Source organism: Lepisosteus platostomus, chromosome 13 (assembly GCF_059453375.1).
Source record: "Lepisosteus platostomus isolate fLepPlt1 chromosome 13, fLepPlt1.hap1, whole genome shotgun sequence".
NCBI classification, from domain to species: Eukaryota; Metazoa; Chordata; class Actinopteri; order Semionotiformes; family Lepisosteidae; genus Lepisosteus; species Lepisosteus platostomus.
Window position 1 is genome coordinate 15,235,399 of NC_142623.1, and position 25,172 is coordinate 15,260,570.

At 44.0% G+C, this 25,172-nt stretch overlaps 1 protein-coding gene and 1 long non-coding RNA gene across 7 annotated transcripts; both read right to left on the bottom strand.

The window, feature by feature from the left end:
• Positions 1 to 565: 565 nt before the first annotated feature.
• Positions 566 to 23,705, bottom strand: LOC148650047 (intercellular adhesion molecule 5-like). Of its 6 annotated transcripts, XM_088603423.1 has the most exons (10): positions 15,482 to 15,831; positions 15,016 to 15,291; positions 13,614 to 13,655; positions 8,638 to 8,717; positions 8,237 to 8,506; positions 6,653 to 6,985; positions 3,791 to 4,024; positions 3,083 to 3,319; positions 1,686 to 1,955; positions 566 to 1,035 (listed from the first exon to the last, which is right to left on the bottom strand). In XM_088603423.1, exons 4-10 carry the CDS (start codon positions 8,696 to 8,698, stop codon positions 917 to 919), a joined length of 1,524 nt encoding a protein of 507 aa, XP_088459549.1. In that variant the 5' UTR covers positions 8,699 to 8,717; positions 13,614 to 13,655; positions 15,016 to 15,291; positions 15,482 to 15,831; the 3' UTR covers positions 566 to 916. The 6 variants fall into 6 exon arrangements, with proteins under 6 accessions (XP_088459549.1, XP_088459551.1, XP_088459548.1 ...); XM_088603425.1 differs by lacking the exon at positions 15,016 to 15,291; XM_088603422.1 differs by lacking the exons at positions 13,614 to 13,655; positions 15,016 to 15,291; positions 15,482 to 15,831 and adding an exon at positions 10,137 to 10,266.
• On the bottom strand, positions 18,640 to 22,359 carry LOC148650048 (uncharacterized). The gene is made up of 2 exons (XR_015926006.1): positions 22,237 to 22,359; positions 18,640 to 18,779 (listed from the first exon to the last, which is right to left on the bottom strand). It is a non-coding gene; the product is annotated as an uncharacterized LOC148650048 (long non-coding RNA).
• Positions 23,706 to 25,172: the final 1,467 nt, after the last annotated feature.

The following is a 25,172-nucleotide window of genomic DNA, read 5'->3' on the forward strand; positions in this document are numbered from 1 at the left end:
TCAGTTGTGTATTAGAATGTTGGCACCAGTGTATGCATTTGGGTACAGCCTGGGTTCAGCACACTGCGCAGGGGCACAGTAGCACTGTCCCCACCCTGGGTGTGAACCCACAACCCTCCATTCTGGAGTCCATAGCCTCCTTCTGGTCACTCCCTTGTTGCCAAAGTTGGTTAATGGAAGGAGTTTTTTACATGTTTCACGAGTTTTAGAGAAAAGTGTCTGGCAGCACAGTCCTGGTACTGCACGTGCCCTTTAAAGCTGGAACCCAGCAATTCTTCCTGGCGTAAGAGCAATCTCTGTGAAAGAATTCGGCCAAGAGAGATCTAAGGATATCAGGGTCACATGCAATGGATTCATTAGCTGTAATTAAACAATATTCTGCGTGCAAAATTAAAGTGGATTAGCTCCAGTACAAAGCTTCAGAGAAAGAGAGAGTACTCTCCCATACCGTGTCCCAGTCAGGACATTCATAATTGTCTAATTCTCTTTCCCATATGGACATAACTGGGAATCAACTGCTTAGATGAGCTAAGCCAAATACAGTATAGAAGAGACCAAAACAAAATTTTATTTATTCACACATTTATTGAGTTGTAGTGTACAGTAGGTACATTTAAACTGGAAAAGAAGTTAATTTTTCAATACCCTTGTTCTGATCATGTTCCAATGCTGTTCTTTGCCCCGTATCACTGTGCTTCTAATAAGAGTGAAATGTTTAGCTCGACCCTTGCAGTAGACAAACAGCAGTCCCTTCCTGAGCTTCAGCCAACAGGCTGGAGTCAGCTGGTGGAAACTAGACAGCACATGGAGTCAGGCCAGTCTCCTCAGCTCAGATGTCTCAGAAGTGGTCCCGGTCTTTCTTCAAAGCCATTTTAACAATTGCTGGGGTCACCTCCATAGGCTGCTCTGTGCAGTGTCAGTGGAACTGCCTACAGTTTACTAGGGATGACGCATTCCCAAATTTATAGATGACACCTATGAGCAGTAACACCAGCACAACTCCAATTATAATGCCGATTTTCTTCCCAATGTTTCCTGTCAAAGGGGAAAAAAATCACAGCAGGGTCACTGAATCTTTCTCAGGACAGTATTGCAGCTGATCAGCTGTTTTTGTTTTGAGACATGAGCTGTTAACAATCTTTGCAAATCAAGGCTAATGCAGGCTTATCTGAAAGTGTAAGAACCAGAGGCAAAGGACAGGGAAGGGGCTCCAGGTGAAAGCTAACCACTGATCCAGGATTGTAAGCATCCAAAAAAGAAGCAGACTTTATACTTCAGTTCTGAGAGAAGGCAGGGTAGGAAGGATGCTTGCAAGTCAACAGATTCTTTGCTTTTTGCTGGAGAGTAGCAAGGCTCACTGTGTGTCTGCAAGAGTGACCGAGCGTGCTGGAGAGAAAATATGACAACCTGCTCAAGTCTGTCAACTTCTCCATGTTGCAAGAAGTTCAGTCTCCTAAGTCTGGCCTGCCTTCTGGGAAAGAGAGAGGTTCTGAAGTCTTTATGGGGAGCTTGCAACCTGAAGATGCTGTCCAGGACAATAAGAAATGTGACCTCTTGAAAAAGTCAGAAAAACTTTGGGGGGGGAGCTTTGGGGTTTTGGTGATCGATGCTATATCTGTGACACTGTGGACATGTTTCTTTCAGATTCATGAATGCGTGTGAAAAGAACAACATTAAAGACAAACCTCCTGGAGTAAATTCCACCTTAAATGTCTTCTGAGCTTCTCCCACCTCATTCGTAGCGAAGCAGGTGTATATCCCAATATTGCTGGTAGAGGTTCCATTGATGGTGACAGTGGACCCTCTGTCTGTGTACTTTAACGCAACATTATCAGCTGTAGAATAAGTCCAGTTGTATCTTGGGGGTGGGTTACCATCAGCACTGCAGACCAACACTGTTATGTTACCGGGGACAGTTTGTGTAGTTTCTTCTGACCGTAGAAACGCAGGTTGGTCTGGAAAAAACAACCAGAATTCCAGCAGGAATGGTAATGGACACCATTTCTGATGTTGAAGAAAAGTATATCTGTTTGGAAAATGCATTTGTTTTACAATGCACACAGTCCACTCTGCTGCTGTGAAAAACATCTAACCCTAAGTCAAGGGTTGTTTCCTTTACTGAAATAATAAAACAAAGTTCTGCATGAAAAGTAACAGAAAACTATCTGTCTTAGGAGTCTGAAATTGTCAGTCACAGAGGACTAATGTGCAATAAAGAAGATGAGTAAATGAGTGTCACACACCACATGCTCCACTTTTTACAGCATTGAAGCAAATGCATTTTAAATACAACGCATGCGTGATCATTGCTGCAGTACTTCTCTTTCTAACCTGACTGTTTTGGAGGACATCTGAAAACTACAAATGCTGTGCCTGAGAATTTAAGCGCAGACTTACAGTTTACAATATTGCTCCCATGCTTTACCACTCTTCTATGTTTACAGCCTCAAAGGTGAAATGTCCTGTATCTCCCTTGCTCAGGGACTCATCAGGCTCAAGCTCTTGCCCCTCTATCAACCACTGGGTGTCAGGGGGAGGGTTTCCCACAGCTGTACAGGGGACACTGCTCTTGAGACTCTGACCCTCCTTCATAGCAATGCTGGTAGGACATCCTGTGATCTCAGGATGCAGGTTACAAGAGGACATTTCAGACCAGTGATCCATTACATTCTGCAGTTTGAAGGATTCACCTCGGCAGAGAATGTGGCAGGGCACGCAGCCTTTCTGTCCTCAATTTGTTTTTTAATTAATAGTTTTGATTGTTCTATGTTGCCCTAGCAGCTTTGCTGGGTGTACTATTGGTGATTCACAAAATTACAAACATTAACCCTCCCAGGCAGCAGCCTAGAGCAGTGGTTAAGATTCTAGACCTCCTGCCCCACTATCCCCAAAGTTATGGGTTCAAACACTGGACCCTGGAGCAAGACACTTAACCCAGGTGTCTAACGTCTGCGTTAAGAAATTTGCAACATTTGTGTGCAATAAGAAAAACAGCAATAATCACAACCTTTGAGTGGATTTGGATAAAAGCATCAGTCAGATTAATTAGAAAAAAATAAATTGGACTTAAGAAATTACTTACACTTCACAGTGATGTTCACATTCTGTGTCACTTTTCCATATTTGTTTTCAGCCTCTAAAGTGAACTGTCCAATATCTCTCCTGGACAGGGGCTCATCGGGCTCAATCTCTTGGCCCTCTATCAACCACTGGGTGTCAGGGGGAGGGTTTCCCACAGCTGTACAGGGGACACTGCTCTTGAGACTCTGACCCTCCTTCACAGCAATGCTGGTAGGACATCCTGTGATCTCAGGACCATCTGTGGGTTGAGGATACAGGTTACAAGAGGACATTTCAGACCAGTGATCCTTTTACATTCTGCAGTTTGAAGGATTCACCTCGGCAGAGAATGTGGCAGGGCACGCAGCCTCTCTGTCCTCAATTATCTTTTTAATTAATAGTTTTTCTTGTTCTATGTTGCCCTAGCAGCTGTGGTGGGTGTACTACTGATGATTCACAAAATTACAAACATTAACCCTCCCAGGCAGCAGCCTAGAGCAGTGGTTAAGATTCTAGACCTCCTGCCCCACTATCCCCAAAGTTATGGGTTCAAACACTGGACCCTGGAGCAAGACACTTAACCCAGGCGTCTAACGTCTGCGTTAAGGAGTTTGCAACATTTGTGTGCAATAAGAAAAACAGATATAATCATAACCTTTGAGTGGATTTGGATAAAAGCATCAGTCAGATTAATTAGAAAAAAATACATTGGACTTAAGACATTACTTACACTCCACAGTGATGATCACATTCTGTGTCACTTTTCCATATTCGTTTTCAGCCTCAAAGGTGAACTGTCCAATATCTTTCCTGGACAGGGGATCATTGGGCTCAATCTCTTGCCCCTCTATCAACCACTGGGTGTCAGGGGGAGGGTTGCCCACAGCTGTACAGAGGTCACTGCGCACAAGAATCTGACCCTCTTTCACAGTGGCGCTGGGAGGACAAGTGATCACAGGTCTATCTGTGGATTGAAGACGGAGTTGGCTTTTGAAAGAAACCATATATGACAGTAGTTCTTTGAACAAAAACGTAAGTATTCTAACAGAAGTACACTTTACATTTGGTCTAAAGATTTAAACACCGCCCAGAGTCCAATTCTGTTTCTTCCTAGTTGACCAATTGTTTTTGTCTATCAATACAGTAGTTTTATATTTTCAGCAACAAGCGAGCCTTTTTGTTTGATATCAAGATGTGAACATCATACTCACTCACAACAGTCTACCATAAGACAACCATGGCAACCAACGCTTCTGCTGCTTTACCTGTCAATTAATTACCATGACAACACGAACACGAAGTGGCAAGAAATCAGTCCCACCTGTCTGCTGTTAAATCAGTGCTTACTTTGTTTCCACAGGATATTTCACACCCGATTTCCCACTTGTCTCTGCTCAATTTTAGACAGTCCTTCCCCTACTTTTAGTATCTGTTTTGGATTTTCCCCTGCGCTCTGTTGGTTGTCTTTCTGGTTTTGGCCTTTGCCCGTGTCTGTGCCAGTGTCTGTTCCTGTGCCCATGTCTGTGCCTGTGTCTGTGCCCATGCTCGTGCATGTGCCTGTGTCTGTGCCCATGTCTGTGCCCATGCCAGTGCCCGTGTCTGTGTCCGTGCTCATGCCCGTGTCTGTGCAGGTGCTCGTGCTCGTGCCTGTATCTGTGCCCATGCTCGTGCATGTGCCCGTGTCTGTGCCCATGTCTGTGCCCATGCCAGTGCCCGTGTCTGTGCCCGTGCCCATGCCCATGTCTGTGTCTGTGCCCGTGTCTGTGCCCGTGTCTGTGCCCGTGCTTGTGCTCATGCCTGTGCCCATGCCTGTGCTCGTGCCTGTGTCTGTGCCCATGTCTGTGCCCATGCCAGTGCCCGTGTCTGTGTCCGTGCTCATGCCCGTGTCTGTGCCGGTGCTCGTGCTCGTGTCTGTGCCCATGTCTGTGCCCATGCCAGTGCCCGTGTCTGTGTCCGTGCTCATGCCCGTGTCTGTGCCGGTGCTCGTGCTCGTGCCCGTGTCTGTGCCCATGTCTGTGCCCATGCCAGTGCCCGTGTCTGTGTCTGTGCTCATGCCCGTGCCTGTGCCCGTGCCTGTGCTCATGCCTGTGCTCGTGCCTGTGCCTGTGCCACTGCCTGTGTCCGTGCTTGTGCCCATGCCTGTGTCTGGGCCCGTGCCCGTGCCCGTGTCTGTGCCAGAGCCTGTGTCCATGCCCGTGCCTGTGTTTGTGCCAGAGCTCGTGCCCATGCCTGTGCCCATGCCTGTGTCCGTGCTTGTGTCCATGCCTGTGTCCATGCCTGTGTCTGTGCCAGAGCCTGTGTCCTTGCCCGTGCCCATGCCAGTGCCTGTCTCTGTGCCTGAGCCTGTATCTGTGCCTGTGCCCATGCCTGTGCCTGTGCTTGTGCCCATGCCTGTGCCTTGGATATGTTTCTGGTTTTCCTTTGGTCTTTTCTTAGTGACTACGAACTCTGTTTGTTTCCTTATCACAGCTTGGACTGTGTTTCAATCTGTTCTCACAACTGACATCTGACTCCCTGCTTACTCCACCTTACACCTGGATTCACCTCATCGCCTCAGTCAAGCAAGAGCAGCAATTATTATAGCAAATGCATAAAAAATAAAGTATAAACATTATCTCTGAAGCCTTGATAAATTCTTCAAATAAAATTGTATTCAAATAAAATGCTTAGATTCATAAGGCAATTTATCTGTCACACTGAAATCTGGACTTCATATAACCTCTTTTCAATAGAAATGAAACCATTTTAAGCATCAAAAGAGACTTATCCCTTAAAACTGCAACAAATTCACAATGTTATTACCAGGAAAAGGATGAAACAGGGTTCACCGATATTTCATTGACAGACATGATAGAAGTCAATTCATTGTGCTGATTTATATCTGTCATCAAAAGGAATGATCAACAGAGTGCTGTGCATGTAGTGCAGGGTTTGACCACCTCTCCATAGAAACACCAGGCTCCACCTGTCATCTCATCCTGCTGAAGATCTTCTCTGTCCTGTTCTTCTCACACAGCTGGGACATACATGTTCCTGTTCACTGGTCTCTAAGCCTTAGATGTTTAGCAAAACATCATCATTTCGACATCGCAAATCATCCCACCAGTGCTCAATGGGGCTCAAGTCTTGTGAGCACGGCATAACAGGTACCGTATAACATTATACCTAGATGAAGTGTACTTGCATGGACTATGATAGATGTGTTGTGAATAAAACACGTCACCAGTAGATGAAGTACTACATGTGCGATGAAGAACAATGCTGTTCATACTGCATACAGCTCAGAAATTTTGCAAAGATCTAACATTTGCACTCTGCAGTATGGCACAGTTATATTTTCTAAATTCATGAATGCTTCTATAATAATGTTTAGGACTGTCTGTTTAAAAAGAACTGGATGTTTCTGCATAGTTCATGAAGCTCTCAGAGCTCCGTCACTCCCTCAGACCTATGCTGAACACATTTTAGCAGTAGAAAGAATGGTTAGTGATGCTGACCAAGAAAAATGTTAAAAACCCTTAAACTATAATAATTTGACATAAACACCCTAAAGCATGGCTCCTTACTGAATACAAGATATGAATAAACTCACACAGCACTGTAACCTCCAAGGGTTTCGCCCTCGTTGCAGGAGGGGGCTGTGGTCCTTCTGGTCCCAGGTTGAGCTCTGCCTCACAGGTGAGCTGCTGTCCACTGTGAGCTCTGTCAGGGGTGAACAGGTGTCTCACAGACACATTCACAGGTGTTCTAGTAGTGTTGTGAGAAAAGGTCTGACTGTGAATCAGTGTCTGTCCTCTGTACCAGTTCACAGTGAGGTACTGAACGGGAGCAATGTTCTGGACCGCACACTGCAGCTGGTACTGTCTCCCCTCCACCATCTGATCCACTGGGCCGTCAGAGCTGAGAGAGACACTGTCCGGGGACTCTGAAGAAAAACATATGAAACACAATAGCCTTAGAGAGCATTGTGTTAAACATGCTACATGAAGCACACTCATTGAAAATTGGAAGTAGCCACGGGAAAGCATGAGAAAACAATTCAGGGCATCTCTGCCAAAAATGAATTTACACAGCTTATTAGATACACTCATGTCATGTGCTCATGTGCCACAATACTGCCCATTCTCTGCTCCCAGCACACGTCTGCCCTCCTCTCCCCACGTAGAGGGCAGGAGTCAAGCGCTGAACCTCCCACTTCTTGTTCCTGTCCTCCCTCCCCTGGCTGGATAGTCTGATTGACACAGTTAGGAGAGTCTGGATACACTGGGAAGGCATTTCTGTTAGTTTTCTCGTTGCTCAAATTTCTGCTTTTTGTGAAGAATAAGCTCCTGCTTTGGCGAACTTTCAGGTTACATGGGCAGTGTTAAATTACTGCGGTTGCGGTCAATAGAGGAGCCTTTTTGTTATTGTGTGATTGTGGAGCGAAACACAAACAGACGTCCCCCAGCCAGTGGTCTACAATACTGTAGGTCAGACTGTTCTCTGTGGAAAATATCAGAAAAGATATCGTTGCCTTTTCCAGTCTTGCTTTTGTGGCTGTCCTGCATCGTGTGATTAAGTTTGAACTGCCCAGCGGGCTGTAGATGTATAATAATATAAAGGAATTTAGTACTGTATATGCTTCTGTCCAAATGCACAAGGGAGAGTAGGACAAAAGATTAGTTACAAATGAGAGGAGGCCATTCGGCTTGCACAGTGTGGCCTGTCGAAATACAGCCCGTAATTCAGCTGGTGAAGCAGTTTCTCTCTCCGCCTCTTGAGGCAGAATGGCTCCGCTACACATGATAGAACTATCATCACTCGGATTATTTTGGCCAGGGAGAGAACGTGATTTTCCTCAGTGTCTCTTGCCATTTCTGCTAAGCAATGCAGGCCTGTTCGACATTAACCATTGTGGATTTCCCTCACGGGATCAATAAAGAATCTATCTATCTTTCTCCATTCTATTGTCCATGAGCATTAGTAATGGAAAAAAATGCATGGAGAGAACATACATCTATGTTTGATCCTTGCACGTCTATATGATTTAGATGAGGTTAGGGTTAAGCCTCACTTTCCCACAGCCTGACACAGAGGAGCCACATGCTTTGGATAGCATGGAACTATCCCAGCCCTGTCATTCTTCAAGACGACAAGCAACAGTTTCAATTCACAACAATTTAAACAGGCTACTCACTGTACAGACTGATGTTGAGATTCTTCCTGCACTCCCTGGGCTCAGTATCGAAGTCTCCGTAGCATGTAGGCTCTACAGTCCAATCAGTCAGACTGCTGACATTCCAGGTGACAGACTGGACACCTGTTTTCATGCCTGTAGCTCCAACTGGAGCCTCCCAGCCCATTCCTCTGGCTGTCTGTGTTGTAGTGCAGTTCACTGTCACTGGGTCCCCATACCTCACCACAGCTCTCTGAGGGCTGATCTCAAGTGGACACTCTGGGACAGCTCCTGCAAAACAACAGAGGTAATTTCCTCCAGCAACACTGAAGCACAATGCCCAGAAGCAAGTATCAGTATTACTGACAATAAAACAGTTCTCCCTGTATGTATAATGGAAAAGTTCCAAAACTACGCATTACCCAGATGTGGGATGCAGAGAAGTCCCAGTGCACAGATAATCCATGGATCACACAGCCTCATTCCCTCTCCTGAATATTCCCTTTTTTAAAAAAAAAAAGAAGAGAGCACTCAGCACTTTCTCCCAGCAGTGTCAGTTGTGAGTATTGTGTTCACAAAAGCAGAGAAGGGAAAGGAAATACCGAAACGAGGGGCTTTTGTTTTTTCTGCATCGTACCATCTGGCCAACACCCATTGTTTCCTTCCTGAAACATCAGCCTGGATTGGCAGTCAGGGACTCTGGATTCAGAGCTGGAAGCTCCAATGTCCCAGGGTACTGCAGCCTTGAGTAAACACTTCTCTCCGATTTTAGATAAAATGTTATTTTGACATTTATTTTTAGATAAAAGCTTCAACTATCATAATAATGATAATAATCAGTAATACATTTTCTCCCTCTAAACTGGCACTCTGCATGGAAACGCCGACGGAGTGTATCAGCGGTAGACGGGCCTGCATTCCTGCCGAGCCTGTTCACTTCCATTTCCTGTGACAGGAGTTTGGGAATAAGAGCCTTGTCAATGGAGATCTGGGAATGCCACTGATTTCACCCGATCAAATCGTGCCTTTGTCATAAACGATGGTTTTATAGCTCGTTTCATGATGCGGCATCTCGAGATTCGGAATCGCCCCCTTGAGTCCTTGGTTCAGCCTGGGACTGGATTTGTTTGCATTGCTTTTGGCTATGAAATAGCAAGGAGGCTTCGGTTTATCCTATGCAATTCCACAGGTAATTAGGAATTAGGTATTCCGGAGTCCCAAGACAGTTTTAAAAAGTCCTCCAAAGCAATTTATTGGGTTAGCTGGAACTTGAGTTCTGAAATCTGCAATGCATTTTTTTCCAATTTTCTTTTCTTTTATATTCAGCACATGTACAGTAACCAGCACTTTGCAAGCTATTGGTTTTTTCTATACTTTAGACAATGTACTGTATATACATTAACTTCATTAAAAGTTGAATTGCTGTGCTTCATTTCTTTCTAAACAATACTATTAGTTATAAAAAACACACTTTTAATTAATAGAAAACTTTTTATACTCAGATTTTAACTGCCTGAATACCATTCTCTGTTACTGTGCATATGTTATGTAATATAGAAAACTGAAATTAAAAAAACAGAGATTGCCTGATTCTTTCATGTAGGCTTGTACTAAAACAAGTAATGTCATTGTTCCATTCTGATACCGTTGTTGAAAAGCCTTTCTTTAAAGGACTGAAAGATCAATAAAATCAAGAAGTAACATTGGTTTCCCTTGACAGTTTAGGAGCTTTAAAATAGTTTACTTTTAGCAGTATACTTGGTTATGTCTCCACAAGCTAAAAGAAACACAAACTCTCTCGTGGTTTCTTATGCTTCTGTGAGTTACAGTCTGTATTAACTAACAGTCTGGCCCCTTGCTCTGAAGGCTCTGAGTGAGTTACAGCTCAGTACAGAACAGTAAGAACAGGGATCTCACCTACCTGTTGGGCGACCTGACACTGTAGAGGCTTGGGGTTCAATACGTGTCCAGTAGATACCAAAAGGATCTAGGCACCCCGTTTCACTGTTATAGAGTGAAGCCACTACCCCTTACACTGGGTGTGTCTGAGGAAAAGATCTCACTCACTGCACGAGGGATCCCTGGGGACCTAACCAGCGCAGATCAACATTGTTGATCTGCAGACAGCACTGTGCAGTTGTTCCTGTTGTAGCAGGAATATCAAAAAGTCAAATAATATGCTTGAATCATCCTTTTATAATGTTGCTAAGCAAAAAGGCATATGAGCAAAGGCAAATAGTCACTATATTATACACTTAATGAGAGGTAAATGCTCAAATTCTTCCTCACTAACAAACTGATGCCCTGAGAAGGGAGAAGTCATGTGGGGTGGGAACTTTGGAATCAAAAATAAAAGTATAGAAAGCGATCCATACGGATAGGATGGTGTGATGGAGAATGCTTCCGGCCTTTCAATCAGGAATTGTGTCCTCAGTTTTGAAAAGATTAAACAGAAACCAAATCATTTTTTAATTATTTTAATTAGAGATGTAAGACATAAGTGCAATTCAATAGAAAACAAAAGCCAAATGCCTGATACTATGATGTGATTATGGAAAGAGAAGACACCTAGGGCCTCACGAAAGGCTCATAAAGGGGAACAGCAGTGCTTTTCACATTTCAGGGTTAGAGACAATGAGCATTGCTGAATGCATTTTCACACCACAATGAAAGTAAAATGTAAATTGGAGGTTTTACACGTTACTGTGCACAGCAGAAAAGAGACTAAATTTCTAGTTATGCACGGTGCTATACCGTACATCCATCATAGTCTGTGATTCAGAACGAGGCAACAGAACCGAGGGTGACGTGAAACAGCCCTATTACATTGTAGAGAAGCAGGCTTGTGAATCCATCTCTTTTAATCCACTAGAAATATCTCTCGACTTCGAGACAGTTTTTCCAACAAATACTACTTGTTAACTTACTCGCTCGTACATCACATTACACTAATGATTAGTGACTAGTGAGCAGGAAGGGCCGCATCACATCGCAGTTCATGTGAACTCTTGCTTTCGTCCCTGGCGAAACCAGCGGTCTGTGACAACATGGCGACATTTAGTACTTTCACAAAGTTCACGATTTTGTGCTTAATTTAGAGTTTGTAAAATTTTGCAATACCATCAATTAATTAATTTTGTTGCGGACATTTGATTACCTGTCTGAGAAATTGGGACTACAATTCCCCTTTAAGCAACAAGATGTAGCTTAACCATGCATAAGGCTATTAAATGTATCATTTGCTGTAATAAAACACTACTTATGCGCATGATGTACAATAGAATGCATTTTGGAAATAAGGCATGGGTTAATTTGTCCCTATTACATACGCAAAGCATGCTAATTTATGCAAAAATGTGTAGTGCTATACTGAAGCTCTAATGAGGAAAACAATATGTACACATCATTCACAGAAAGGTTCTCACCCTGAGGAGTGCCTTACGATACTGATGGACTATGACTACAGGTAATAAGAATATATATCGATCATAGAAAATAAGCTGCAATGCACTAATGTATTTAATTAACTACAGAATGCAGAAAGGCACCAATAATCAATTTTAAAGGAAGGACTGTAGCAAGTTTCCGGACCATAGTGAATCTCACTTTACATATAGCAATTAGACATGAGAATACAGGGATTTCTGGGAGTGTGTTAGGTGGCTACTGTTTATTTTTAGTTGAGCAGAAGCAAGTGTTATGATGTTGGGCTTGTCCCTCTTCCAAATCCCATTTTTAAATTCTGCCAGTCCTTCTTCAAAGCTGTCTGCGCACGTCCGTAGCCTCTGGCACACCTGGGGGCTCTGTGCAGTGTGAGCCGGGATGCTGCGTGTGGCTCCTGGGAGTTCCCTCCATTTAATAACCCAAGAGCAACGCCACCAGCACAAATCCCACTACAATCCCGCTGGTCTTCCCAGGTCCGCAATCTAATAGGAAACAAAATCACACCAGGCCATTAACACGCGTTGAGGCGCACCCTGAGAACGGACACCTGGCTTCTTCACGCGAAAGAAATCTCGGCTTCCCCAGGCTGAGGCTGCTGCTGGGTCAGTTTTAAACTCCTAGGGCTGGGCTCACAGCAAAGAGAAAGAGCTGTCATCTCATGCCAGGAGAATCATCGCAGTGGCCACAGGGTTCCAGGGGTGTTTAAACACCCTCTAGTCCTCAGCAGAGGAAGACAGGAGGTGTCTACCTGCACCTGGACTGTAAGACTAGGGTCCAGGACAGAAGGAGAAACGCACTGGTAGCTGGGAGCCCATCAGGATAGATACTGTAGGTCCATTTCAAAATGGGACGGGCAGAATCTGGCAGAATTAGATGGCGTGAAGAAAACGGAAGGCTTTAGGATTGTGGAAAAGGGAATGAGAGTTTAAGGGAAATGGATTAGGTTTCACCCTTTCAATACACGTTGAAAACGCAGTGCAAGAGAGACAGGCGCAATTCATACAATCGGAAATTAGCACGTAGAAAATGCCAAGTACAGAAGAGAACATGCAGAGCTTTATAGAGTGTGGGAAGGACCAGTATAAGGGAAAGCACAGAGAGCACGCGGACCTTTTTCAATGTCACAACAACAAAAGGTGGGTTAAAAAAACCTGTACAGGACCTTGCAGGAACAATACAAATACAGTAGGTCTACTCCGGAGAAGAGCGTCCATGGCAGGAGTTCACACTGGACATTTTACACAAATGCTGGGGGTAAGATGAATGTCCAGCAGCTTAACAGACTTGGCTACAAATGTTCTTCAGCAGCGCAGAAGATGAGAAGTTAAAGGGAGCAGGAAGGTACTTTATGTTGCTGTTAGTTTACCTCTTTCTGCACAAAGACACATGGGACATCTTTTATGTGTGATTCACCGAGATCATTCAGGAGCTGTGACTAAGACCATTCCATAAACTGAATAAGTCCTGTCTCCCTACCTCAATCACAGCTAAAGGTATTAATATACGGTATACACCATCTTTCTAAGATTTTACAGAAGTCAAAGTTTGCCTAATTCAACCTGTTTAATTTCTGTGAGCAAGTCACTCCTGCAGTGGATGACTTTGAGGCTATATCTGGATATGTGTTAAAGTAATTTCTGAAAGATTAATCTTCAGACAGAGGGACAGGTGAACTGTGGGAAATCGCAGAACATCCCTCGTTATTTTGCTTCCGAGGCAGACCTGAACCCTGAGACCTGAAGTCGGTAGCTGAGGGTGCAGATTTGTATTTTTTTAATATACCTGTGAGACTGGAGATTATTCTTCCCTGTTTGGGCCGACAGAACCAGGCTTTTTCTGCACCCTTTTCCCTAATCCCAGCTCTTCTCTCTTTCCTAGTGTCGACAAGCCACGATTTCCATTCTTTGCCAGGAAAATGGGTCTGTTTAAAGTTAAAAGAGTTTGAATGTTTTACCTGGGCTCCGATTGTTGTCTCGGGGGCTGGTCGTTGTCGATGCTGTAAAAAAGGAGAAAGATTCAGTGAAGCAAGGAGGAGCCTATGTACTCTCTGTACCTGTAGTAACTGGGGGGCATGGATACTGTATTAGGTTGGGCTGCTTTGAATCCATTTTGGATCTTGTTGTCCAATTCCTGTCCACCAGGTGGCGCCTATAATTGCAGGCTGCTGACACTGTTACTGCACTGGTATATGATAAGATCACTTTATTGGCCATATACAATTTCTTGTATTAGGAATTTGTCTTTTCGTATGCAGCTTATATAGCTGTATTGTTTGAGGATCAAACAATAAGCTGGAAGAGAAAAACAAAATCACTAAAAAAAATTTAGAAAAGCTTTTCTTTTGACAAATTGTTGTTTAAGGGCCTTCCCTGTGCTAGCTGACAGGCCTTCGCACATGAAACACTTCCAAAGCCAATATAAATTAACAGAACTAAAAGAATGAAAGAACATCTTTTACTCCTTCACACCCTATCCACAAATTAAACCACAAACAAAACTGACCTCTTCTTACATACAAACGTCACACAACACAGCAGGATATATCGGAACAAAAACCCCACACTCAACTTTCTCCAGTGACACACCCTTGTATACAGGAATCCTGGCATTTAACTCCATGTGAAAACTCTGCATGCCAAAAGATTTTAAGAATAACACAAGCATTAACTTAATGATACACAGGTGACTATAATCAAGGATTTTGAAGCTGTCTCCCAAGTGACCTCTAGCGGCGACTCTATTGTAATTACACTCCTTCTGGAGGGCTCCCCTGCCGCCTTGTAAGGCTGCTCCAGACAGCTAGAAGAATAGAAGTTACAAAAGACAGGAGGCCGTTCGGCCTCTGTGATCAGAGGATCTCATACACCCATTTCTAAAAATTAACAAGGGTATCTAACCAGTATAACCAGTATACTGACTAGTGCGTATCCATCAGCTAGACAGGGTACACTACCTCTGGACATCTATCAGCTAGAAGGGGTATTTACTGACCACTGTGTACCTGTCCTCTACACATTTATACTGACCACTGAACACCTGTCAGCTGGACAGGGTATACTGAACACGTACGTGTTAGCATACAGCATTGTCACTAAAAGCCATCAGTCCTCCAGGCATTGCTAACTGCGCTCAAGAGCTGGGAGTATATAAAAACAGAAGTGCACTCTTTAATGGGTACGTACACAGCCTTTAAACTTTCCGGTGTCAATACAGAGCCTAAACATTATTCTGTATTATATTGATTGACCACTGATGACTCAGGGAGGTATAATTAGAAAAGTATGTAAAACTTTTATCAGCTCATATACAAATTCCCTACTTATTTGTAGCCCAGAACTGAAACAGCAGATACTTACAAGACTTGATGTGGATTTCCAGTTTCTTTTTACAGTCCAGGGGTGCATTGGTGAAGTTGGCAACACACAATACATGAAGATTCTCTACATTGATCAGATTAGTGACATTCCAGACCATAAACTGTACACCAGGCTCTGGGGACCGGGGAGAGACAGTAGAGTCCCAGGACAGAAACAGAGGTTTCCGTCGCGACGTACAATTAACTTTTACCGAATCTCCAGGACCCACAAACACCTCGGGAGGAGAGAGCATCAACCCACAATCGGCACCAGCTCCTGGACAAGAACAGCAATGAACAAATACAGAAGCACAGGGCTTTTTCAATGAATCACAACTAAAATAAAGACATTGCACGACACAAAGATATTGATTCTGTTGTGTTTAATTCAACTACATACACTACCAGTGGACCCACTTGAAAAGATCTTCAAACCCAGAAATCCCAACCAGAGAAAAACTACTTACCCAGGTCACAGAAGAAACAGGGCGTGAGGACACAGGTCAGCCACACACCACTCAGCCTCATGCTGTTTCTCCTAAAATGTCCCTTTTCTCAGAGATCAGAGAGTCCCTAGTCTTCCTTCCACCAGCTACTCTGTGTCCAGCAGCGACAAAGCTGACAAAACAAATTGCTTCACACCGCTCTTTCAAGCTGGAGTTGAGTAGAAGTGTTTTTGGGAAAGTAGAGTCCACCCTTCCTTCCTTTCTGTAACATGTACGACAAGAGATGCTCTGGACTGATTTCCCACTGGAGTGGCTTTGGAGAAGGACCAGCAGCCCATATGGAAAACCTCGCACTGTTAGTTTACAGTGGCTGACCTTGCACTGCCATGTAATATCGGCCACATTCCTGACACACCCTGCAGCTGCAAAAACTGGAGAAGAGAGTCACTTAGAGGGAGATCAGCCTGCAAATAAACAGGCTGGGGGCTGTGGTCCAGATCTGCGCACAGATCAGCAGCCTGGGGGGCTGGGGTCCCCATCAGCCTGTTGGGGACCATGGCTCAGATTGACCCGCTGGGGCTGTGATCCAGATCGGCCAGTGGATCAGCCCACTGGAGGTTCTGGTCCAGATCAGTCCAAGGATCAGACGGCTGGTGGCTGTGGTCCAAATTGGCCTGCAGATTGGCCCCACTCTAGATCAGCCTGCAGATCGACCCGCTAGGAGCTGTGGTTCAGATTGGTCCGTGGGTCAGCCCTCTGGGCTCTGTGATCCAGATCGGGCCGTGGGTCAGCCTGCTGGGGCCTGTGGTTCAGAACGGGCTGTGGATCAGCCTGCTGGGGTCTGTGGTTCAGATCAGACCATGGATTGACTGGCTTAGGGCTGTGATTACAGAGTGCTATCATGTAAAATGTAAATCATGGGACCACACTACCTGCTCAGTATCTTTTCAATGTTCAGAGAGTTTGCTCATGACATGTTTTGCTCACTTTGCTTTCAAATACAAACGGAAATACACTGGCCCTCCACAGAGTGGGAAAGGAGTCTAGCAGACAGGTGCCCTTAGAATCAGCAAAAATGGCAAAAATACATAAACTTATTTTCAGGTGCTAGAACCTGCAGTGTGAAAATGTCATGATTTCAGTGACATAATGACTATTCATACTGGTGAAAATGTTCATTAGAATTATCATGAAGTAACTTCATACAAATAATTTCTTGCATTTATGTAGTGATTTCCATCCCACATGATCTCTAAGCTCTGTGTATGTAGGAGGTGACCCAGTTTATCCACCACTGAAGTGCAGCCCCACCCATGTGACACCCAGCAGCCACCTTGTCCGGTCGTAGCCTTTGGTTATGAAATGAAAAGCCTTGTCCCTGCAGAAGTAGGATATGTAACGCCGCTGCTCGTAGCTGGTCACGAGAAGAGCCCAAGTCTTTGGAGGAATAGGCGACTGAGCAGGCACAGGCTAGTGAGGTATGAGGCAAGCAAAACGCAGCCCAGATTCACAGTCAGGAAACAAGCAAGGGTCAAAGCCAGGAGACACGGAGACACAGCACATAAGGCACATCCTAGAGGGGGGTCTAACAAGCAAGCGAGGTTCAAAGCCAAGTGTTTCACAGTTCAGAAATAAAAGGAAAAATCCAAGAGACAAGGTCAAAATGAAGCAGGGTCAGAGTCCAGGGGGAGCCACAAGGAGGGAATGCCAATTTGAAACACAAACTGGCTTAGTGTCTAGAGTGCTATCTAGGCAGGACTTAAATAACCTGCTCCACCTGAGATGGGAGTAGAAGTTATTTGGCACAGGTTGAACAGGCTTCCTGTCCAACCGTGTAACCACGGCAACTGGCTGACTGTCAGGTGAGTTAGAGGCGTCGCTGGCTGCTGTGGTAACATTAGCTTGCACTCTAGCACTCTAGCATGACAGTATCAAGAAATAACAAAACTGTGTGTCTGTCTTCTCAGTCCCAAACATGGCTGGCATGGCAATGATGTATCTTAGAAACCAGTGGAAGCTGTTCTTCTATTGACAAAGTTAAAACTCTACAGATAAATCAATCAGCAATCTAATTTTGGTATAAACATACATGTATATAAGCCACAGATACACAAGTACTATCTGAACCAGGGGTCTCCAACCCTGGACTGCAGGTTTTCATCCCAGCTCAGCTCTTAACTAAGTCAGTCAGCTTAACTGGTCCAGTTTAACAGTTTCACCCAGCTTCTCGGGTGGTGTTGCTTTAATTCAATTCAAATGCTTTATTCATCCCCAGGGGGGTAATTTAAGAAAATGTCAATATAGTGTACAAATTAAATGTTATTAAAAGACATGAAACACCTGCAGACACACCGACCCTTCAGGAGCAGTCCTGGTCTAAAATACATCCCAGTAATGACATCCCAGTAAAGAAAAATACATCCCAGTAATTTATGATTTTAACCCTATTTATTTGTATTATGTGACTACAGAATTTTGAAATATCAAAGATATATTTTGCTTTCTTGTTTAATAACATTTTTTGCGATTTTGCATACATTTGTTAAATAGGTTGTACAGCTAGTATCACATATTTTTAACTTGATATTACCACATTAGAACAGTGGTTCTTAACCTGGGGTGCACACATTCCCTGGGGGGATGAGATGCCCTTTCTGGGGGTACAAGACACGCCTGGGTTTTTTCGAAGGTAAATCATCAAAAACAAATTAAGCACAGACATGTACAGTAAGTACAACCGCTTTGTTTCATCAAACCTTTGTATTTTAAGGTAAACATCAAAATTGTGTTTTTTACCATGTATTCTTAATTTTACTGTGAAATCAACAGAATATAACATTCTGCCCTTTTCATTCTATAGCTACCTCAGGTTTAAAGAACTGACTACCTTCTCTGCGAGAACAGATTTTGAGGACCAGAGTGCAACCAGCAGGGTGCAGGCTGAGGTCAATGTTAAGAGCCACTGCTTTAGGATATAAATGGTTTCATCTTGTAATAATCTCTACTCTATAGCTGCCAGAGACACTGTCTGCGTGCTTCAATATGAGAGGCAGAATATTGTAATTCAAGCTGTATTTTTGGGGGTACAAAAAAGCACAGGTTTTTGGCTATGGCTGAGAAGTTCAGCGCTCTGACAATTTGGCTATTTCCAGGAGCAATTTTCTTTTTTCTAATTCAAGTTTTTCAATCTCTAACTTGATCTTCTTCTCCTCCAGAAACAGGATGCGATTCATTTTCTCCAGGGCCGCTGCTATGGCAACATTCACATCTGGCAATCCCTGGATCATTTTTCCCAGGTCAGACACATCAGAGTTTTGAGCTGTCAAAATATGTAAATACAAAATGATTTAAAGAGAACGCAATATTGAATTCAACAGAGACAATACATTCCGGTACATGTGTGTGATTTACAGACTTGTCACCACAATGGAAAGAGGAACAGGTTTTCAATACACACACCATTATAAAAATACATTTATAATTGTTTGCAGCAATGATGAAAGTTTTTAGTTTTAGAGTCATCTATAATGAACTGCAGTAAACTGTCTTCAAATAATACAATTAGTGTAATACTATCATCCAGGTGGATGCTGCACATTGGTGGTGGTGGAGGGGAGTCCCCATTACTTGTAAAGGGCTTGGAGTGGAGTGTCCAGAAAAAGCACTATATAAGTGTAAGCAATTATTAATAATTATTATTATTAAAGTGATTATAGAAACTATGTCATTCTTAATGTGACTGTCATTATAGCTGGGCTGTAAAATTTAAGCCTGTCATAAGAAAGAGGACTGGCTGATATTCTTAATTAAGACCAGTTTGCATTTTATCAACACTGACATTGAAGCCTCTATCACAGTAAAAGGCAACAACAGTTCCAGCAGTTAACGATCAAATTAACTACACTTATTAAGATAACAGCCTGTGGTTCAGAAGTTGAAATAAACAGCTGAAAAGTACAGAAGCGGGCTCAGTGCTGGTATTGTCTTCTTAGAAAGGACCTAACAAGTATGTGTCCTGTGTATGTTCAAGGTATGCACGAGCTGAGATGAACTCATGCAGACAGGAACTCCACCTCCACTTTCAGGTTTCTGAGCCTTGGACAGCATGCAATGCAATTATGATATAGTTCTGGATATTCACCGCCGTAACAGAATATGAACAAATAGTCTGTTTACTGATGGTCTGTAGGGTGAAATCAAATATGCTCACACCACAACAATGGGATTTCTGTTCTACAGACTGATCAAAAAGAATAGTTTGCATTGTTCTGCAAAATAACCAAGTTAATGTTGTAGAAACTCACACAGTCCAATACCCCTCAAGGGTTCTGCCCTCTTTGCAGGAGGGGGCTGTGGTCCTTCCGGGCCCAGGTTGAGCTCTGCCTCACAGGTGAGCTGCTGTCCATTGTCAGCTCTGTCAGGGGTGAACAGGTGTCTCACAGACACATTCACAGGTGTTCTAGTAGTGTTGTGAGAAAAGGTCTGACTGTGAATCAGTGTCTGTCCTCTGTACCAGTTCACAGTGAGGTACTGAACAGGAGCGATGTTCTGGACCTCACACTGCAGCTGGTACTGTCTCCCCTCCACCATCTGGACCACTGGGCTGTCAGAGATGATAGAAACACTGTCTGGGTACTCTGTGAAGACAACAAAGCTGAAAGGTTTCTCTTTTTTTAAGGACTCAACTGTTTTACATTTATTCACATTTTATAAAAGTTGCTCATCTTCTGCTTGTACCACTGCAGCAGTTACCTTAGCAATCCCTTGTCTTGTTGCTATTTCCAGGAATCAAGCTTAAATTTAAAGTTTGTTTTGCATTTTATGTCAGTGGCAGGGGATATCTAAATCTGGAGATGTAACTTTCCTTTGTGGTGGGAGTCCGTGTCTGTGTTTTTGTGTATGTGTGCCCTGTGATGGATTGGCGTCCTCTCATAGGCGTATCCCACCTTGCACCTGTTGCTTGTCAGAATAAGCTACAGCTCCCCTGAAGCCCTGTACTGGATAAAGTGGTTAAAAAAATGGATGGATGGACAAGGCATAACAGTGACACAGCATGAAGCATTGCTACCTCACAGTTCTTGAGTCCAGTAAGGGTCACCACCTCTGTTGATTTCTTCCCTGTGTCCATGTGTGTTTTTCCATTTTCCTCCCACAGTCCAAAGACATGATGCTTAAGTTAATCTCTAAATTGTCCCTTATGTATGCATGCTCTATAATGGTCTGGCATCCCATTCTGGGTGTATCCAGGCTTTCATTCACCACCACCCTACTCATGATCATATGGTTCTTGAAGATGGATGGATATGCCATCATTTCGGAATCAACCCTTCCTCACATGTTCAAAGTTCATTTATATGCATTTAAAACGAACCTTTTCTGAACTCAGTGCTTTCCACCATACCTTCACTGGGACAGTGGCTCTCACAACAGGGCTCAACCAGGACACCCAGTAGCCAGGAGGCCAGCCTTCTGGACTTGTGCAATTCACCACTGGTGCCCGGAACACACATGACAGGGCGTGCAGTGTTCTCACAGAAGGGCTGCACTGCTGAATCAAAAGTCTTCTGACTTTCGCCAATCTGACCAACATGGGCTCAGTGACTTCCTCCTGTCTGAGACCCATCTTATGTTCTGCTTCTGGATGAAGAAGTGCATTCAGAATGGAGGATTGTAGATAATGCTGGGCGATAATTCGATAACGATAATTATCGCGATATAATTTTCCTCTATATAATTTTAACAAAAGTTCGATAAATGTTCAATATATATGTTTATGCTTTGTGCATGATATGCGCATGCGCACAAAATACTGCACGAGTGCGCGTGCATGTTGCAGACCGGGCTGCTAACGTGGTGTTGTTTACCCACACGGTGGTGGCTGACAGGATTGTAGTTAGAGTGGAGAAATGTAGTGCTGCCAACGACTGGCTTGAAGGAAGATGACATCGTTGACAGAAAAGGTCATTCAACTTAGGTAATTTGGAGATATTTTGGCTTTTTACGATCAGACATAAAACAGAGCAGCGTGCACTGCAAACTGTGCCGCAGATCTATGCCAGCAAAGACAGGCAACACCACGAACCTATTTCACCATTTAGCTCAAGCTCTGGAACTCTTTGCCCAAGGATATTAGAGAGTCACCTTCTCTAAACTCCTTCAAATCCAGACTCAAAACCTTCTTCTTCAGAAAAGCCTTTACTTAACTGGTTCCATTCTTCACCCCTCTGCTCTTCTTAATACCATCTTCCACGGTCTCCTCTATTGTTATTGTTGTATTGTTGTAATTATAATTGTGTCCTGTCTTGTGAAATTTTCTTATTTATTGTTATTGTCATCCTGTAAAGCGCTTTGAGAAGTCACCTTTAAAGGCGCTATATAAAATAAAGTTTATTATTATTATTATTATTATTATTATTATTTAAAACAACATCACCCATTAGAACACGCAGAAGTAAAAAATTACAGTCACAAACTAGTGTTGTTAGTGGAAGGGGGCCATCTATAAGCACCAGGCCAGTATTCAGTGCGACTACACAGCAGCAAACCATAGTAGCATCATTTCCGAGCACCGTGCCTTACTACAAAAAACGAAAAGACATGAAGACCTCACAAATGCAGTTGCTGTGATTCATGCATGTGATAATGTGAATTATCCTTCACCTGACCACACCAACACACTGATTTATTGCTTCTGAGACTGTTAGCAATTCCCCTAAGCATCTGATTACAGGAGGAGACATATTTCCAATTTATATCAATAATAAAAGACTACTCACTGTACAGAATGATGTTGAGATTCTTCCTGCACTGCTTGGGCTCAGTAAGGAAGTTTCCGTAGCACTTAGGCTCTACAGTCCAATCAGTCAGACTGCTGACACTCCAGGTGACAGACTGGACACCTGTTTTCATGCCTGTAGCTCCAACTGGAGCCTCCCAGCCCATTCCTCTGGGTGTCTGTGTTGCAGCGCAATTCGCTGTCACTGGGTCCCCATATCTCACCACAGCTCTCTGAGGGCTGATCTCAAGTGGACACTCTGGGACAGCTCCTGTAGACGAATGCATGATGTTTCAGAAATCATTTTAAAACACTGAATAACAATAAGCATCTAATACCCCTCGGTAAAGAGAAGGATTATGGTTTTCTTCCTCATTTACAGGAAGGTTGAATCTTTACAGAGCTCTTAAAAAAAATCGTTGAAGCCGATACAGCTGGATAAGATCCTGGGATCAATTAACTACTATCTACAGAATGGGCTAGATGGGCTGAATGACCTCCTGTGATTAGTAACTATTTTAAGATTCATTTTCCCCACGTTCTCTGACTGTCTCTGTAAGAGAGGTGATGGCAAACGCCACAGGTCAGGTCCATTTCACATGAACACAGCGCAGGCAGAGAGCAGGTGCCAATTCCTTAGCTAACTGGTTTCTCCCAAATACACATCACACCTCAAGGATGTCACACAGGAAGTGTATAGTCATCACATGATTTCGTTCTCGTGGTACAGAGCACTGATGAATCTCCTATGAGCTAGGAGATCAGTCCACAGCCTTGGAGCAACAGAACAGAAAGCATTGCCTCCCAGGGCTCTGAGCCTGTCGGTTTGAGAACTGGTAGAAGGTCCTTCGCCCTAACCTTACTGCACTGATCAACACCCCTCAGCGAGGACAAAGCCCCACAGAGGACCGAGGAGGAGGCTACACTTACTGTGATCGCTGGCTAGAGGAAGGACTGGGCTAGGAGACGGTGGGTCGGCTTCAGGTATTGAACACCTGAGCAGGAAACGGCAAAGTCATCCTAGATCCTCGCACTCAAACTGCTGTATCTCACTGCAATGACACTGGAGTGGGATGGTTTCAAAATGTCCTAGTTCAGAGAAAACAGTTCTCAATGTAAAAGGAGGATGTCAGCTTTCCCCTCCAAGTTCTCTTGAACGCAGAAGAGGGACAGATCAGTGGGAACCCTTTGTTTAAAATACTATCCCGCCCAGGAAAGAAATATGTCCAGATATGTGTTACCTGTGTCACAGGTGAAGATGATCCCCAAGATGCTGGTAATCCACAGCTCACTTAGCTTCATTTTGTGTCTTGTAATATTCTGTCCGCAGAAAAGAGAATCAACAAGTGGTTTTGTTCCCAGCTTTGAGAACTGTGTTTTTGGAAACAGGAGAAGGGAGGACCATGGATTTTGGAAGTGCACATCACAGCTGTTTCCCAGACAAGCTTCCTTCCCATCTTTGCACACGCAGGGAGACCAGGTTGGGTCCCTTGGGAGCAGTTTTCCGAAATCAGATTCCCTGACAGGTTTCCCACTCCCCCCGCCACCACAGACTCATGGGATCTGCTTGGTAAACAAGCCCTTTGCCAGCAGCTGGCCTTGCATTGCTGTCAACACAGTCCACCTTCTGGCTGAGGTCCGCGGCGCAGGGCAGCATGGGAAGGGAAATCTAGGGCAGGCGGTGGGAGATTGATGTTCATACAGGTGTTAGGAGAGCACTAGCGGGAATAAGAGAACCATTTGTGAAAGAGGCTGATCTTCTGGAAACTCATTGTGTTTTGTCAGGCATTGCGCTGTGCATATTTTTGCTTTGCAAACTGGGGGCGCAGAGGTTAACATTCTCTCAGTGCTGGGGCTCTGCGTTCAATTCCAGACCTGGGGTGCTGTCTGTGTCGTTTGTACATCTGTTCTCCCTGTGTTCGTGTGGGTTTCTCCCAAGTGCTCTGGTTTCCTCACATAGTCCAAAGACATACAGTACCTTTAGGTTCATTGGCTTTTGGGATCATGAGTTGGATGAGGAGGTCAGAAAATGTATGGTTCTCCGTGCAGTTGGTGTCATGATTTGCAACTCATTTGCCACGATTTTATTGTGCTTTGGCTACACATTCCTCTGCTTTTCACATTGAATGGCAACAGGTTGCAATGGAAAAAGGAATGACTTATATTGTGTCATCTAACATTTCTGCATTAACCACAGCAAGAGAAACCCTGCAGACAGTACACTCCAGCAGAGACAGCACTGGTATTAAGCATAGCAAGAGAGACCCTGCAGACAGAACACTCCAGCAGGGACAGCACTGGTATTATCCACAGCAAGAGAGACCCTGCAGACAGAACACTCCAGCAGAGACAGCACTGGTATTAACCACAGCAAGAGAGACCCTGGAGACAGAACACTCCAGCAGAGACAGCACTGCTATTAACCACAGCAAGAGAGACCCTGCAGACAGAACACTCCAGCAGTGAGAGCGGAGGATTTCCAGGAATAAATCTGCTGTTAGATCGAGGACCTTAGGATTGAAGAATCTTCCCTCTTCCTGAGAAGTTCCCTTTTGGCACCAGCAACTCATGGCCTAATGGAATAACCATCTCAACTGAAAAAGCACAAACAATACTCACAGCACATGTGCGCTCACCCACAGGAAGTGCTGTTAGCTAAACAGGAAACTGGTCCGGATTAAATTCCAAAGAGCAAAAAAGTGAAATTGCAGGCAGCACTGTCAATTGAACATAAACAAGTACATTTTAAAATGCATTAAAAAGCAGCTTGCTTCTGGTTTGCTGAGAGGAAAAATGTCTACTTAAGAGTAATATGTTTTTGACACTCTGTCCCTCTGCTTCACTGCAATGAGGTAAGGGCATGATTCAGTACACTCAGTGGGTCAAAAAGTCTTAATAGCAGGGCTGTAAGACATGGTTTTGGGTGTCATGTTTGTG

What these genes read in the sequence shown, in the direction of transcription:
- LOC148650047 (XM_088603421.1), bottom strand. Translation starts at nt 8,870, where the DNA reads ATGGGTGTTGGCCAGATGGTACGATGCAGAAAAAACAAAAGCCCCTCG. An exon ending in TCTCTGCATCCCACATCTGG is followed by an intron (nt 8,507 to 8,637) that starts GTAATGCGTAGT and finishes GTTGTTTTGCAG; the next exon opens with GAGCTGTCCCAGAGTGTCCA. An exon ending in CTTGGAGGTTACAGTGCTGT is followed by an intron (nt 4,025 to 6,652) that starts GTGAGTTTATTC and finishes TTCAATCCACAG; the next exon opens with ATAGACCTGTGATCACTTGT.